Genomic DNA, 19,057 nt, shown 5'->3' with positions numbered 1-19,057 from the left:
TTTCTCTTAGTTATTTTCATTGTTATTTATTTACTTGAATTACTTGAATTTTTAATTTATTCTCTCTTTTATCAATCATATTTGTTGTCTTTATAATTTTCTTCAACTTTTTCTTCTTTATTCTATTATTTTGTTGATCATTCTCTCTTCTTCTATTTTTCAGTAATGTGTGGAACACGAGAAACAAAGTTATTTTCATGGGAGAAAGCAAGAATATTGAGAACATTTTATGGGGCCTCAAATTAACTTCTTAATTTGGATGCTAATAGTGTTTATTCTTTTGCTTGATAGTGTAATAATCATATTAGTTGTCTTCATTGTTAATCATTTGTTGTAATGGGTTGAAGTACATCTTCCTGCATCTTATTTTGATTTTGCCTATAAAAAAAAAAACTAAACCACATTTGTTGTCAAATATTAATTAATAAAAATTACTTTTGTGTACATCGGTCAATTTCTGGCGTTTTTTTTTCTTTGGTGCCTTAAAAAAAGGTTTCCTCTTTAATATTTGATTGAAAGTTTTCTCTTTACATTCAACTACTCACTCCGTCCCATATTATAAGAAAAAAAATTATTTTTTTATGTCCAAAATTATAAGCAAAAAAAACTAACTTTTATCATTTTCAAGATTTACTTTTATTTATTCTCATAAAATTAAATGCAAATTGCATTTAATTTACTCTCTCTTCTTTCCTCAATAATAAATAACCAATAAAAATTCTTTTTACATCTTCCCATGAAACTTATTTCAAGAAAAACACAAAAAATCATACTTCAAATCATCATATTCCACTTTTCTTAATAAGTGTGAATTTTTTTTTTTTTGCTTATATTATGGGATGGAGGGAGTATGATAGAAATTTGCATTTATTTTTTTTACAAAAATTTGCTTATATAACAAGTTTTTTTTGCTAAAAAAACAAGTTTATTTTTCGGTACCAAAATATTATCACATATAACAAGCTAATTATTACTGACCACCATCATCTACGCGACATTTAATAGACTGAAACACGTGATTTACAATCAATTAATTCAATTGTATTAATCAATTTAGTCCATAAAACTACTAACAAAATACAATTTTAGTGTTGTTTTATAATTTCATGATCCGAGTCATTTAAACATCTCCACTTCCACTTCAAATCATAAGGAACTTTTTTTTAAAAAAATAAAAAATAAAGAACCTTATTTTATTATTTTAAAACATGCTGTATTTTTAAATTTTATAAATAGACCAAATAACAAGTCATGAAAATTGACATACAAAAAAAAAAAAAAAAACTATACTTATTTATCTATTCTATATCTATAACAATAACAATTATAAAAAGGATGCAAGAGTTTGGGCTGGATTTTTGTTAATACCTATTTTACCCTCACTTACTTGGTTGGTTATCAAACTACACACCCATCAAATATGGTAACTGCATACCACAGTTGTGTTATTCAAGTTTAATAAAATTGCACTTAAGTAAACAAACTAACTAGCAAGGTGTTCATTGAAAAGAACCGCATACAAATTGCATCAAATAGTATACACTGATAATTGAAACACAACCCATCAAGGTTATACTTATTTTGGTTATACTTCTTCTTCTTAACCAAATATCAAGGTATTCATTGAGAAAAAATTTGTAAAATTCAAACAACCCAATTCATTGTGCCATACAATTTCTTTGTGGAAGTTAAAGAAGATCAAATCAACCAATTTTCTCTGCTCTCTATTATACAAATACAGGTGCATACTATTTGTTTAATATACTAAAAATTTGCACATGTGTATTCATTGATGTAGTATTTAACCATTTCTTCTTCAACATGTGTGTTTTATTTTTTTTTTCTACTGCTGCTTCAAAAAAAAAAAACCTACTGGACATGAACATGCCTGTTTTAATTTTTTTTCTTTACCAGATGAAATAAAAAAAGAATTCAGAATTCAGAAGTGTATGGTAACCAATTATACCAAAGAATTGTGCAAAAAAACAAGTGAATGTAAAGATGAAGTAAGAGTTCTGAAGAAATAAATCAAGTAAATACTACATAAATGTGCATTGTTAATTTTAAAGCTAATGATAACTTGCTAAATAATAGAATTTTGAGAATGAATTAGATCTAAATCCCTAAAGTTTGCTCAAGGAAGGATGATTAACCAAGTCTTCATAAGTAAAAATATAGGCAGGATCTTAACACAAAACCTTGCATGAAAAACATAATAGGCTCTGAAATAATATTTGAATTAAGAATGAAGTGGACCTAACTAAACCCCAAATAAGCAAAAGGGTCCCAAGATTGTAACTTGGCCAATGAGGGAACAAAATAGTGAAAGGACTGTCTCTGCCTATGAGAGGAATTACAATAGTAGAAAATTCATCAAAACAAGAAGAAACTCAAAAGCAAAGCTCGACACTGGCCAAGAAGAAAACTTCTATTTTATCGACCTCCCTCATTTTCTTCCCAAACTAAAATTTAGCAACGGAAATCTCCTCACCTCCCAAGTGGTCTCTGTACAAGCAAAATATGTAGATCTAACTCCGGCATACTCTCTTTATTGCAACAACATGGGTACAAATAAAAATAAAGAACCATAATTCCCTCAAATTCACCCATCCCCTAAATTTCACCTAAGAAAATCAAGAATACATATTACAGCAAGCGTGAATGATAAATACTTTCTAAACCCAAGCTTCTCTCTCTCCCTCTATCTAACCAATTTTCCTCCATCCCCTCAATTTCAACCAACGAAAAGAGAATCAAGCAAACAACTAATCCAGTCACCACAATCTTAAAGTTATAATAAGAAAAACAAGACAAAAACCTGGGTGGCCTATAACAGTATATAGTTACTGTTAATATTACATAACTACTCTGGGTGGCCTATGATTTGTATAGACTATTATAGTTGAACCTACTCAATATAACTATGAAGCACCGACATGTCGATACCGATAATAATTTAAGAAATTTACCCACTATATTCAACGTAATTATAAATGTCGTTGTTGTGTCGGTGTCCGACACCGGAATATGCCTAATCCGAGAAATGTCCATGCTAATATTGTATTTTTAAGACGGCGACACGACACCGACACTTATAATTACTTAAACTGAAAAGTAACATTTTATCCATTGTCTTCTTCAAAAAAACATTTTATCCATTGTGCGATACTCAATTCATAGTAAACATACACTGCTCCTCAATTCATTGTGCGATACTCTTTCATTATGCAAATATATTGTGCCGTACTCAATTCACACCAAAACTACTACTACTTTTTATTGCTGGTGACAATAATGATAATCATAAACTATTTGTCGTATGATGTGAATCCCAACATATAGTTTTCCATCTTATTCTTAACTTGACCCACCATCTATGACCATATAGTAAACAGATTAGTAGTATATATATCATCAATAAGGGAATATAGCTTGAATAATGCGAATCACCAAAAATTTGTTCAGGATGAAATCTTTTGGATACCGTACTTAGATTCATTAGAAATCGCAATACAGTGTCTCGACTATGTGTACATTAGCTTAAGCAATACTAAAACATACTTGAGAAGAATTTTTTTTTATCTTTATTTTTATGAACGTTATACTCACAGTTTATGCCTCTAATTTTATGGAGTTTTTAATATCTCTGAAAACATATATATATATGAAGCATTGACAGCTATAGGAGGGCACCGCGAGGATAGACATTAAAACCTATTGGCACATGCATATATAGATATACATATTTCATCTCTTATCCATCATTGCAATGATGCAACTTTTTTTTTTCTTTTCTTTTTTGTTGTCAATGCATCATGTATTTTTTTAATATAGATTTTCAGGTGATTTTTGTTTACTTATACATTATTAATAATCTCATATATTGTTGCCAGTTGTTGTAACTAAATGGAGAAAAACAGAAATCAACTCTCAAGGGAACAACAACGGCAAATACGGGCAGCATATGAAAGGAAAAGAAAGGAAAGAATGAACAACGAACAAACACAGGAACGGTTGTTCAGAAGGCGGGAAAATTATAAGAAACAAAAAGAAAGACGAACAAATGTCAATATATCAAATAATCTTCAGCCTAGGGTGCCTTCTCAACATTTCACAATTATGAACTTTCCAAGATCTCACTTTCAGGGAACCCATGACCACGAAGCTGGACCAAGTAACGTTACACGTATAAATGATGCTACACTTGGTTAGTGATATAAAAAATTATTTATTTTTATCATATTCAAGATTAAAATGTTAAACTATATGAATTATTACAAGTTGCAGGTGGTAGTGTTCCGTCAAATTTACAAGAAACTCATGACAATGAAGAAGCATCAAGTGGAATAGATATTAATGACATTGTACATGGTAACTCCAATTCTTTTACCCCAATCTATTATCTACCTACATATAATATATTTAAAATTTGGTTAGAGATACTTAATTATAACTATCGTAGCAGATAGTATGGAATTTGATGAAAATTTTGACGAAGCTCAAATACTTGAAGTGGCTTTAGAAGGCGCCGCTAATGTTACATCGTCACGCCATCGTCGTCAAGGTACAATATTCAGTACTTCAAAATTTGTCCAAAAATACTCAAATATTCTCTATTTGCAACATTTATTTACAATTTATACTTACAATTAGTACCTTTTAATCTTAATATTATAAAGTTCAATCATCTATTTGAACCTCTTTAGATATTAAAAATTATATATAGTTTGGTCCTTCACTATTGCAGGTCGTAGTGTTCCGTCAAATTTTCAAGAAACTGATGACAATGAAGCAGCATCAAGCGGAATAGATATTAATGACATTGTACATGGTAACTTCAATTCTTTTACCCCAATCTATAATCTACCTACCTATAATATATTTGAAATTTGGTTAGAGATACTTAATTATTTATTTAATTATAACTATTGTAGCAGATAGTATGGAATTTGATGAAACTCAAATACTTGAAGTGGCTTTAGAAGGCGCCGCTAATGTTACATCGTCACGCCGTCGTCGTCAAGGTACATTATTCAGTATTTTCAAATTTTTCCTAAGATACTCAAATATTCTTTATTTTTCAACATTTATTTACAATTTATACTTACAATTAGTACCTTTTAATGTTAATCTTACAATTTATACTTATAATATATACTTTGGTCTCTCACTATCTAAAAGACACAAATTTTAAAACACCATAATTAATAAAATCTCATTTGACAAGGAATGTAAACTTTTTGCTTATCTTTCCTTTTTTCAAGTACTCCTTTTTTCAATAGGTAATGTTAGGAACAAAACCATCACATTCCAACAAATCCTAAGGTCATGTAAATGAGGACTGATCAAGACATACAAAATCACATTCCAACAAATATTTAGTTTTCATAATAATCTCATAAAATTTAGCAATCCACATTATAAATTTTGACATTATTTTTTTTTTTTCTGTTTGATTTACTATTTTTTTAGTGTTAGTTTTTAAAAGCCTACTCCTTTTCTCAAACCTGTAGTTTTTCTTTCCCTCTATTCTCTTACACTATTTATCTAATTTCATTGAATTTTATTTGACATCTTTTTCCTATTTTTATTTTTTAAACTTAACTATATATTACTATTTTCACGTATGTATACGTATACCTCTGCCACTCAATGCAACCCGGTCCAATTCATTTTTAAAAAAGTACATTTTGATATACTACAATTCATTTAAGTGTTTATTATTAATAATGAAATATTAAATATATTTAAATAAACAAAAATAAGAAATTATGAACACCAAAAACATTTTAACAAAACTATTAATTGTGGACTCATACATTCACTACACATTTTCATGACAAAGAAAAATGTCATGATCAATATGATATGATAAAGAAATTTAGTAGTATGCACCCTCAAAATATCGTTTTTTTAACAATAATAACAATTTATTCTTTAAATAATCTAATGTAATCTAATAAAATAAAGCAATTCGTTATTTAAGATTTACTCATCAATTTTGACACTAATTAATTTACTAATGTTTTTCTTTTTGTTGTTTGGTTTACTTCTTCTTTGTTTAAAAGATGCCATTTTATAATTTCACTTTAGTCTATCCTTTTAGTTTCTTACTAGCGGCCAAACAGACGCGTTTCGCGCCTGTTTGTGTGATCCGCATTTTCTATTCTATTAACGTAAATAAATTGTAAACTAACCACACACTTTTTCAGGGATAAAATTATGTGCTATCCAAATATTTTTTATGATGCAGACAAAAAAAATAGATGGTCATATATGGTTGTTAACAATAAAAAATCAACAGTTGATTAAAACTCCAATAATAAAAAGTTCGTAAAATATATTAGTCTTAAGAGACGAAAATTAATTTTTTTCCTTATAGATTTTTTTCCTTATAGATAACCAAACAATTCCCCATATTCACACAAAAGATCAATTCATAAATAAACAAACAATATAACAACTAAAACATATGAATGAATTAGTTATTAAAAAGAAAATATTTATATACACACCAAACAATTATTAACAATTATTTACATATTAAAGGTTCAATTAGTTACACTTTACCAATTATTATTAACAATTAAACTCCACAACAAACAGCTTCGTGGGGAAATTACCGAGCCAGACACAATGCTGCGAGAAATTTTCAAAGTAATGCCAGAATGACAACATGTCAATTACCTCCCCCAACATCATGCAGACATTGCAATGCAAGGTTATTTTACCATGAATCACGTGCCATGTGCTGTAATGGTGGAAATGTGTCATTTTCAATAGTTAGTGCTCCTATAGAATTGCTACAACTATTTTTAGATGGTTCTGCTGACGGAATTCATTTTAGACAACATATTAGAAGTTACAACCATGTGTTTTCATTCACTTCAATTGGTGTACATGTCGATGAAAGTATACTTTCAACTGGTCGTGGAATATACACATTTCGTGCTCAAGGCTCTTTTTATCACAACATAGGAGGTTTTTATCCAAATGAAGGTAGTAGACCGAGATACATGCAGTTATATATCTATGATACAGAACATGAGCTACAAAATAGGATGATGGAGAATCCTGAACTACATCAGACTGTAGTTTATAAACTACAACAGATGCTCCATCAATACAATCCTTATGTAAGAAAGTTCAAACAACTTGCACAACTTCCAAATGTTGGTGAATGTCGACTCCTACTTAAAGAGCGTCCAATTAACCAGCCTCAATATAATCTCCCATCTGCTTCGCAAGTCGCGGCAATTATTGTTGGTGGAGATGATGAATCTATTGAAAGTGGAAGGGATATAAATGCCATACGTCATAATGGAACTCTAAAGAAGGTTCTGGAAACAAAAGGGTATTATGATCCCCTACAATATCCTTTATTGTTACCTTTTGGGACGCAAGGTTGGGACATCAACACAAGAAGCAGAAATGGGCAAAAAGTAACATGTCGAGAATATTACTGTTACATGCTTCAGGTACATTTTAACTACTATATAGAGCTAAAAAAATCTTTGAAAAATATCAAATTTCTTATCCACCACTTTTTACATGAATTGTAGATTCGACCAAATGATCAATCAATATTATTAAAGGCGGGAAGACTTTTACAACAATATGTTGTAGACAATTATGTGAAGATTGAATCAGGGAAGTTGAGGTGGTACCGGCAACACCAAAAAGATATACGTGCTGAAGTATACCAAGGTTTGCAAGATGCTTTGCATGTTGGAGAAATCCATGCAGGTACCTATTATTTGTAGCATACTGAATGTAAATACACTATTGTATTTAGTCATGTTCTTCAAAACTAATGCATTCAATTTATCATGGTAGAAAATGTCGGAAAAAGAACAATATTGCCATCATCATTTATTGGCGGTCGTCGTGATATGACACAGCGTTATGAAGATGGCATGGCTATTGTGCTTAAAGACGGTAAACCGGATATTTTTCTTACTATGACATGCAATCCTTCTTGGAGTGAGATAACATCAGAACTTCTACCTTTTCAAACTCCTCAAGATCGTCCAGATTTGCTAACAAGAATTTTTCGTTCCAAATTTGAGCAATTAAAAGACGATGTCATCAACAAAGGGGTATTAGGAAAGGTTAAAAGTTACATGTATGTAACTGAATTTCAAAAACGAGGATTGCCGCATGTCCATATGTTGTTAGTCTTAGAAAGTAATGACAAATTACGTGATCCAGAAGAGTACGATAGTGTTGTCAGGGCTGAAATACCTAAATTAGAATGTGAACCACATTTACATCAAGCAGTACTGAAACATATGATCCATGGACCTTGCGGTAGACTCAACAAAAACTCTCCATGTATGAAGGATGGACAATGTAAAAAAAAATATCCAAAAGAGTTCTTAGATGAAACCCGTCGAGGCAACGACTCTTATCCACAATATAGAAGAAGGTTTCACGAACCTATTTCTATAAATAGAGATAAGTCTGTCGATAATAGTTGGGTGGTTCCATATAATCCTTGGTTGTTGTTAAAATATGATTGCCACATCAATGTCGAGGTTTGCAGTAGCATTAAAAGCATAAAATATTTGTATAAATATGTCTACAAAGGCCCTGATAGAGTGGAAATGGAGGTTCATAGACGATCAAATATCGATGAGATTCAACAATATGTGGATGCAAGATGGATATGTGCTCCTGAGGCAATTTGGAAAATATTTCGATTCACCCTTTACAGATTATATCCCTCTGTTGAAAGATTACAGATCCATTTGCCCAATCGTCAACAAGTGCGATATTATGATCACCAAAGGATTGCAGATGTGCTCAATGATGAGCGTAACTCCAAAACAATGCTGACACAATTCTTTGCACTTAACCGAAGAGATCCACAATCAAGAACTTATTTGTATAGACAGATTCCAGAGCATTACTGCTGGAGCGGTAAGGATAAGGAATGGAAACGAAGACGTTCATCAAGAAAGGTTATTGGGAGAATCTATACAGTTTCGCCTTCAGAAGGAGAAAAGTTTTACCTGCGAGTATTGTTATCTCATGTAAAAGGTCCAACCAGTTGGGAAGATCTTCTTACAAATAATGGCATTCCCTTCAATACTTTCAAAAAAGCTGCGGAGGATCGAGGATTTCTAGAGACTGATAGTAGTATTCGAGATTGTTTGGTTGATGCAACATGTGTCCGACTGCCATATGCTATAAGGATGTTGTTTGCACATATATTAATTTTTTGTGAACCTACAGATGTTAGATCCCTTTGGAATGAGTTTTTCACGCACATGACAGAAGATTATCAAACTAATAACAATGTCGTGGGGTTAAACTTAACTCATAGGTTGTTGAAAGATTTGAATGAGCTCTTAGAAATACACGGTAAAAGCACTGAAGATTATGATCTTCCGTCTTTACCTACAGATGCAACAGAAGAAAATACAATACCAAGTGTTATACAAGAAGAGTTATCCGTACACATCCCAGCTGAAGACATTCAAGCTGTTTCAAAATTAAATAACGACCAAATGAATGCTTTCAAAACCATTATGGATGTCATCGAACGCAAACAAAGTCAGGTATTTTTTATTGATGGTCCAGGTGGAACAGGTAAAACATTCCTTTATCGAACATTGACGGCAACTTTGAGAAGTAGAGGACAAATTGTCCTAGCGACTGCATCTTCTGGTATAGCTGCAACATTATTACCTGGTGGTCGAACCGCACACTCCAGATTTAAGCTACCTTTTGAAGCAACGCCAGGTTCCTATTGCGATATACGCAAACAAACCCATCTTGCAAATCTCTTAAGAGTGGCAGCTGCAATCATTTGGGATGAAGCTCCAATGACAAACCGATATTGCTTAGAAGCCTTAGACAAATCATTGAAGGATGTATTAAACAACAATGCTCCATTTGGTGGAAAAGTTATGATCATGGGTGGAGACTTTCGCCAAGTTCTTCCTGTTATACCTAAAGGTACTAAGGCACAAACGATTTCTGCATGTATCATCAAGTCTCAATTATGGGCTCATACCAAGGTCCTACGTTTGCGTCAGAATATGCGATCGATGCATGATCATGAGTTTGCATCATTTCTTATGCGTATTGGTGATGGAGTTGAACCTACCAAACCTGATGATATGGTGAAGATACCTCCCCAAATTGCAATACCATGGGAAGGAGAACATTCTATACAAGTTCTTATCGACCATATTTTCCCCCAATTAGAATTGCATGGTTGGGATGCATCGTATATGACACAAAGAGCCATACTTACACCTAAAAACGATGACGTCCAAAAGTTGAATGATATACTTATCAACCAGTTTCCAGGAGAAGAACATAATTTGTTGTCATTCGACGAGGTTGAAGGGGACACCCACAACTTATATCAACAGGAATTCTTAAACTCCATTAACCAGGGTGGTTTACCTCCGCATATTTTAAAATTAAAAAAAGGTGCACCACTTATGTTGTTGCGGAATCTTGACCCTAGATATGGCCTGTGTAACGGGACACGGTTATTATGTCGTGGTTTGTTTATGAACATGTTGGATGTCGAGATTCTAACAGGAAGCAATGCTGGAAAAAGAGCTTTTTTGCCAAGAATTAAATCAAAAACATCAGCAAGTTCAGGTCTTCCCTTTGTGCTTAGCAGAAAACAGTTTCCTGTGAGACTAAGTTTTGCAATAACCATAAATAAGTCACAAGGACAAACCATTCCAAATGTCGGAATCTATCTTCCGAGCCATGTTTTCAGTCATGGCCAGCTATATGTGGCTTTATCTAGAGGTGTTTCACAAAATTCAACAAAGCTACTCATCAGAGATGGCAAACTACAAGGTGAAGATGGAGAGTTTACAAAAAATGTAGTTTTTAAAAACATTCTTTTATCACAAACACAGGTATTTTCATATTTTAAAATTTGTTACACCAATTACACATTTATGCCTTAATTCTTACAAATTATATTGCACTATTACAGTTTGTCTTTATAGATTGTTATAGATTATTAAATAATTAAATAGTGTCTTATTTTGATTATATATACAGACAACATACGTTACCGCGAGATCTTCCAACTTTGTCATGAGTTAAAAACCAAAAAATTTGACGCATATTTCGATAACCATGTAAGTTATACTTAATCATATTTCATTATTCATTTTATATTTTTGATCCATTTATTTATCAAAGCATATTATAACACTTTTAGGAGGGAGACTTTCAAAAGAGATGGAACACATGGAAGGATGAACAATCAATATCATCTATCAACAAAGTTGATAATAAGGTAAGTTTAAAGTATACATTACAAAATTATTATAATAGTATATCTGTGTGATTTACTAATACTTAAATTTTCTGATTAAAAGGTTCATCGTCTAAGAGTTTACTCTGTTGGGTGGGGTGCCACAGTAATAACAGATAAAACACAACTGTGGAACATGGTGAAAAGAGAAATATTATCTCAAAGGACGACTAGGTATTTATTGCAGTTATTTATAAAAATATCTTATTATACATGAAATTCATTATTATTCAGAAATGATTTAACTTTCACACACACACAACTATATATATATATATATATATAGTTACTCTCATCCATCAATAACAATATACTAATCATCCATCAATAACAATATACTAATTATTTTTCTCATTTTTTAGGAATATCCAAAATGTTGCAGCAAGTATTAGTAACCATTCACACAAATCTTTTAAATTAAAGCAAGACATCTCCATTCTTCAGGTTTTTTAATATCAAAATCTATATATATACTATTTCATGTAATAAATATATATTTTTCCATAACATGTTTAATATGATATTATTTTAATCATTAATTGTGATTTAATTTGTAGTTTTTCAAGAGTAAACAGTTCATTGATAAAGCAATATATGGAGAACTGGTGAGAATATTTGCAAGGTAAACAACACTATACTCAAGTGATTACATATTATTCATTATTTTCTAACAATATTGTCTTTTTACTTTAATAATAAGTTAATGGTTGATTAACATATATTTCATGTTTAGCCTTCTAATAAAAATCAATGAAACCAAAGTAATATATATATGTTTATGGTTGTAGAATACTTGAGTAAATCCAATGGACTGCTTAGGAATTGAATTTTCAAAATGACTATGTCAGCAAGAGAGTGACTGAATTAGTCAGTAGCAGGGATTCCAAGTTTGTAACCAAATGTTGTCGTTGTTATTACGGATATATATATATATATGATTATGGTGTAATTTCAACTTTTGATGTTTAATTTGAGATTGCCTATCATCTCTACCGGTTATTTGATTGAATTAAGACATGTTTAAATTTTGTGTTAATGTTAGTCTTATTTCGTCACATTTCGTCATTAAAAGGACTTTTACATTGGATTCAACGTCTCTATGTAACTATGTTTTAATAACACAATATATCTATTATATGCTTCTTTTGGTACTGTCAAGAAAAAATGTCTTCTTTTAGTTTTACTTTTATCAACAAACTTACATAATTCATGTTGCTATGATTTTTTTTTCTTCAACGTTACTTTACCTATGGTGCGGACTAATACACGTATATTACAATTTTTATTTTGAGGGAACCTGAAAATGCACAAATTAGTTTAAATAAAAATCAAACTTTTAATAAACCATTGTTTACAATTTATTTACATTAATAAAATAGAAAACGCGAATCACACAAACAGGCGCGGAACGCGCCTGTTTGGCCGCTAGTAAATTATAATGCAACAAAAAAAAAATGTACTACAGGCTATTTTGGCACTACCATATATATCATTATGTTGCACTAGCTTATTTGTACTACAAATATATTTTTAGCATATTTTCTATTAATAAGATTATTAAACCAATTAAAGCAAATATGTTTTTAGCATATTTTTAATGCAAATACATTTTTCATTTCTATATTCATAATATCAATTAATTGATTGATATTAATTAATTGATTCACTCATCAATAAAATAGAATGAATTAAAATCATATAAGGCAACAATTCAAAGAATTCTAATTCTAATAAATGTTTACTAGCTCATTTTTTTCAGCAAATAAAAAAAATGAATTTGAAATTGAAATATATTTATTTGGGCGTAAATTAGCCACACGTTTTGTTTAATAAAAATGGAAATATCAATCTCTATAATTATAGTAAATTCGAATTCAAAGAATAAAATAAAATCCTCTAAATAATTTTGTATTAATCTTTGACATAAAATATATTTTTAGCATATTTTCTATCAATAAGATTATTAAACCAATTAAAGCAAATACGTTTTTAGCATATTTTTAATGCAAATACATTTTTCAATTCTATATTCATAATATCAATTAATTGATTGATATTAATTAATTGATTCACTCATCAATAAAATAGAATGAATTAAAATCATATAAAGCAACAATTCAAAGAATTCTAATTCTAATAAATGTTTACTAGCTCATTTTTTCAGCAAATAAAAAAAATGAATTTGAAATTGAAATATATTTATTTGGGCGTAAATTAGCCACACGTTTTGTTTAATAAAAATGGAAATATCAATCTCTATAATTATAGTAAATTCGAATTCAAAGAATAAAATAAAATCCTCTAAATAATTTTGTATTAATCTTTGACATAAAATATATTTTTAGCATATTTTCTATTAATAAGATTATTAAACCAATTAAAGCAAATACGTTTTTAGCATATTTTTAATGCAAATACATTTTTCAATTCTATATTTATAATATCAATTAATTGATTGATATTAATTAATTGATTCACTCATCAATAAAATAGAATGAATTAAAATCATATAAGGCAACAATTCAAAGAATTCTAATTCTAATAAATGTTTACTAGCTCATTTTTTTCAGCAAATAAAAAAAATGAATTTGAAATTGAAATATATTTATTTGGGCGTAAATTAGCCACACGTTTTGTTTAATAAAAATAGAAATATCAATCTCTATAATTATAGTAAATTCGAATTCAAAGAATAAAATAAAATCCTCTAAATAATTTTGTATTAATCTTTGACATAAAATAAAAAAACTAATTAAAAGAAGTATTTATCTAAATGATTTTTTTATATTGTAAGGAAAAGGTTTTTAATTTTTATATTGTAAATAAAAGCTTTTTAATAATTTTATTTTTTAAAAAACTATAGGTACATTAAATCAAAATATTTTTTTTAAATGAAATATTTTTTATAAATAATTATAGCAACACTAATTTCTTTTTCTGAATACATTAAAAAAAAATTGACCGTAGTAGTATATAATTATTGACCGTAGTATATTTAAAATAGTTGAAAAATATGGTAATGCAATATATTTTTGGAAATGTTAAATATAGAATGAACCTCATAAATTAAGGCAATTTCAAAAATTAAGGGATTAATAAAAGCTTGGGGTGGTAAACGATTTCTCTATCGTAAATTCATATTACTCATTTTAATTTTTAAATCTATTTTATATGTAGATCTGTTTGGTAGAATGATGACGGACTCATCTAAGGCATGTGTTTAAGACATTGAAGAATAATTCTTTACATTTTTTAGTTTTGTTTGTCTTTTCAATTTGCTACTTTTACGTTTTGGAGATTTATGTTCAGTTGTTGCAATGTAATGTAATTTGATTTATGATGTAGACATATATAATTTTTTTTTTTTAATTTCAATGTTTGTGTCGAATGCATTATTTATGATAATTTTTTATTACATAAGGTGGTTTTATTAATCAAGGCATAAGATATGCTAAAATCGGAACACTCGCACCGTCCAATAAAGTCATATAATATAAAAGTAGAAGAAGAGGATCCCATCACACTACATCGTGTTCCTGGAGTTAAACAACAACAACCCCAAGTCTCTTAAAAACTCAAAATTAGAAAAATTATGTCGCGCAATTAAATTAGTGTAGACTATTAATGTGTACGATTAAATAATAAAAAATTATGTCCGCAATTTGTGACTAATTTTTTCGGTCATGTTAATTCTTAGAGTACATGTTAAAGAATCCAAATATCAAAATATTCTCTTCAATTTTGTGGATTTTTTTTATATAATAAATTTTTCTGCATTTTATTTATGAAAATTTAAACTTGAATTAACCGCATGAATTTTAATAAAATATTTTTTTATTTAAATCATTATATGTGTTACATTAATTTTAAGGGAACAAGTTAGCATTTTCCTATTTTTTTCATAGTTATTTTACTTTAGATATTATGAAATTACTTTAACTTTTTCTGTTTGCTCCGGGGCTTTATTTTAAGATATTTATACGAGATTTTATATTTTTACTCATATATTCATACATTGATCTATTTTTTGTATTTTTTATCGGGTCTGTGTTCATTTTTTTTGTTATTTATATATAACTTTTTTTTTTGTTGATTTATATGAAGATTATATATTTATATTCATATATTAAGACGGAAATCTATTTTTATTTTATAATTTACGTGAGATTTTTGTATTTATAATTTACATGCGCATATATTTTTGCACATGTATTACTTTGGGGCTATACTTACCTGATAGTCGAACTGTGAATTATCAGCGAATTTTTCCATGAGAACAAGAGTGTTAATACTACTTAATACCAAAAAAAATATATTACAATAAATACGTTATTTTTATTCATATATTAACACAAAGACATATTTTTTTCCAATAATTTATACGATGTTCTATATTTATTTTATTTGGAGGATTTTGATGTGGAAATTAAATTAACTAATATAAGATATATTCAAATAATTTTTTTAGGGTATTTTTGTTTCATATTTATTTTACTATGGGTATTATGAGATTATTTTAACTTTGTTTTGTTTGTTTGGGGGGCTTTTTTTAAAAAAGTTTACACACGAGTCTATATTTTTACGTATATATTAAGAGACATGATTTATTTTTTTGTAATTTATACGGGACCTACTCTTTTTCTTTTTTTTTGTGATTCACGCGGGAAATATATTAAAATTGTACGTTTAATTTTCGGTAAAATAAAAAATCAGAGGTACAATTTTAATTGAATTGTAAATGATTTTAAAACTATTTTAATTGACTATATTTATATATTAATACGAGATCTTAATTTATTTTATTTTTGACAAATACGGGATCCTACTTTTTTTATGTTATAGTTTTTCATTTTTCATCATTTTTATTTCAGAATGATGAAAATTTTAATATTAAAATATTAATTTTTTAGTCTCATTTTACCCGTGCTTGGCACGGGTCCGGATACTAGTTTCATTTCCATTTCCAATATTTTTTACAGATCATGTTAGCTAGTTTCTTAACTAGTTCCTAAAGGAGTTAGGAGCATTGATTAACATTTTTTTTGGCTTAATTATAATTTTTTATAACCCTCTGATTCTTTTGGAAAAAAAGGTTTTAGTAGTCCAGAGTTCAGCTGTGAGGTAAGTAAAGCATGACCAAAAAATTGTTCTACCCAAGAATTAAACATGGATTTTTTCGGGATCCGCACTTTATGGTGAAGCTCATTAATCACCTGAGCTCAATGGCTTAATTATAATTTTAATTCCCTTATTTTTGTTAATTCACGAAATTGATCTCCCCTATATTAAAGTCACATAGTTTTAGTTCATCTATAAGATTGTTCTATTTAAAAAAATGTTAATTTAATGTATTTTAATTGACGCATACAATCTGATTATATAGATTACCACTCTGGTACACATCTTATTTGTTTATGTATCGGTACTCCGTTGATGTATATAATTTTGATAGGTCACTATAAATCTATTAAAATTATTCACCTCAATGTTGTACCGCTACATTATTCAAATAAGATGTGTATTACAATTTATTAAATAAATTATAGAAATAAATAATTCAAACCAGAATTTTAAATGGGTTTTCTTGTAATTTTATGACTTTTAGTAATTCAATATCATAAGGTTGTATGTTGCATTATTTAAAATTTAAAAATGTTAAATCACTATTTTTAAGTATAAAAATTTAATACAAAAATCAAAACTGCGTGATTTTAAAAGAGTAAACGGCCACTTTGGTCCCTGAAAGTGGCACTCGCTGTCATTGTAGTCCCTAAATCATCAAAAAACATTTTAAAATCCCTAAATGTAACTTCTGTTAGTCAGAATAGTCCCCGGCGCTAATTTTTAACAAAGAACTGTTTGATAGTGTTGACGTGGACGATTTGTTGACTTTGTTGACCAATACATGTCGCTTCTCTTTAAAATTTGATGCCACGTAGGCAGGAACCATATTGAAGGCAAAATAGAGCATAAAGGAAGAGGAATGTTGAGGACTAAAGTGATTGTTTTAGATTAACGTTGAGGGACTAAACTGACCATTTTAGATGAACGATGAGAGACTAAATTGACTGAAAGAGAAAATCACCCCCAAATATAAACCCTAAATCAAGCAATCCTTCTTTATTCATCAAACATAACAATTATCTCGGCATCAACACCATTTCCAACTGTTACATTAGACTTAACAGAGCCACCAAATTAAAACCAATTCCTTAACAATAAGAACACAAATCAGTTCAAATTTCTATTCTCTCAAAATTTTGCAAACTCGTCACTACCTATATATTTGGTCAAACTTTGCTTAACCAAACAACAACTTTAGGACTTCAAAATGTCTTAGGATGGAGAAAATTATCAATTGGGTAAGCAATTTCAATATCAACTTGCTAACACACTGCTATTGCATCTGATCCTAACTTTCTAAAGCCAAAATTTATATGTTTAAATTAAACATATGTCACTGGATTATGAATTTAAACTAATGTCATTTATTTCAAAAATGGTTATGGAGATTATGATTGATAAAATTTTAATGAGAATAGGAACAAGATGGAGATGAGAAGAGGAAGAAGATGGAGATTGATTTGGGGTTATATATTTGGGGGTAATTTTCTCTTTCAGTCAATTTAGTCCTTCAAGATTCATCTAAAACAGTCACTTTAATCCCTCAACGTTCATCTTCCTTTTTGTTATATTTTGCCTTCAATATGGTCCCTGCCTACGTGGCATCAAATTTTGAAGAGAAGTGACACCTATTGGTCAACAAAGTCAACATATCGTCCACATCAGCATTATGAAACGGTTTTTTGCTAAAAATTAACGTCAGAGACTATTCTGACTAACAGAAGTTACATTCAGGATTTTAAAATGTTTTTTTATAATTCAGGGACTATTATGACAGCGAGTGCCACTTTCAAGGACCAAAGTGGCTGTTTACTCGATTTTAAAATAGGGGACCAATTTCATGAGTGTGTAAAAATAGTGGGTAAAACTATAATCAAGTCTTCCTTTTTAATCAAGAAATCAAGAATCAAATTGGTCTCTTATAATTTTAAGAGGTCAAATAGCTAATGTCGTTATCTACTTAAGTAGAAAACAATGTAAAATTTTAAAAAATTAAGATTTACACGTTTGCTATTTAAGTAGAATTGCAGCTGCTATTTAATTTAAGTAGAATTACAGGGGTGTTAAATTTCTAATTTTTATAACGTCAACAGGAAAAATAAAAATGTAATTGAACAGAACGTACTAGAAATAAATATGAGAGACGTCAAAAAAAATCTTGAAACTTTCTTCAAGCCAAAGCCTTATTAAGCTCCAAGTGAGCAAGATGGGTAACATGTGAGCAACCCTATTGGTGTCATGCCCAATATGTAGTTACTAAACTTCCATTAATCAATCAAACTAGTCTCTTTTTAGAATTATTTATTAAATTTCTGTAGTTAGGGATTAAGTTATGAAGAGTCATACTTTATGGACCAATAATATTTATACTTTTACTAGCGGGCCAGGCAGGCGCGTTCCGCGCCTGCCTGTGTCTAACTTATGTACCCAAAAAAAAAGATACGCCTTATGTTATGGTGAGTTTGTTAATAAAAGATTTTTGTTGCTACTAAAAAAAAGCAAGGGTAATGTTGGTATTATGAAAATTTTACCCTAAAACTCATGTATTCTTTTTATATATTATAGTATATGTGAAAAAACCATAAAAAAAAAGAGAGGAAGTTAAGGGCAATTATGGAATAATTAAAAAATCAT

General features: G+C 29.3%; 1 protein-coding gene across 3 annotated transcripts; it reads left to right on the top strand.

The window, feature by feature from the left end:
• Nucleotides 1-1,460: 1,460 nt before the first annotated feature.
• LOC123885165 lies at nt 1,461-12,221 on the top strand. Of its 3 annotated transcripts, XM_045934429.1 has the most exons (12): nt 1,461-1,741; nt 3,894-4,207; nt 4,288-4,371; nt 4,466-4,564; nt 4,748-4,831; nt 4,935-5,024; nt 11,041-11,120; nt 11,204-11,281; nt 11,364-11,473; nt 11,662-11,743; nt 11,857-11,921; nt 12,088-12,221. In XM_045934429.1, the coding sequence occupies exons 2-12, from the start codon at nt 3,907-3,909 to the stop codon at nt 12,098-12,100; spliced, it is 1,086 nt and encodes a 361-aa protein (XP_045790385.1). In that variant the 5' UTR covers nt 1,461-1,741; nt 3,894-3,906; the 3' UTR covers nt 12,101-12,221. The 3 variants fall into 3 exon arrangements, with proteins under 3 accessions (XP_045790385.1, XP_045790386.1, XP_045790384.1); XM_045934430.1 differs by lacking the exon at nt 1,461-1,741 and having other exon boundaries at nt 3,564-4,207; nt 4,938-5,024; XM_045934428.1 differs by lacking the exon at nt 1,461-1,741 and having other exon boundaries at nt 3,564-4,207.
• Nucleotides 12,222-19,057: the final 6,836 nt, after the last annotated feature.

This window comes from Trifolium pratense, linkage group LG5 (genome assembly GCF_020283565.1).
Source record: "Trifolium pratense cultivar HEN17-A07 linkage group LG5, ARS_RC_1.1, whole genome shotgun sequence".
NCBI classification, from domain to species: domain Eukaryota; kingdom Viridiplantae; phylum Streptophyta; class Magnoliopsida; order Fabales; family Fabaceae; genus Trifolium; species Trifolium pratense.
This window is presented reverse-complemented; position numbering and strand designations above follow the sequence as displayed.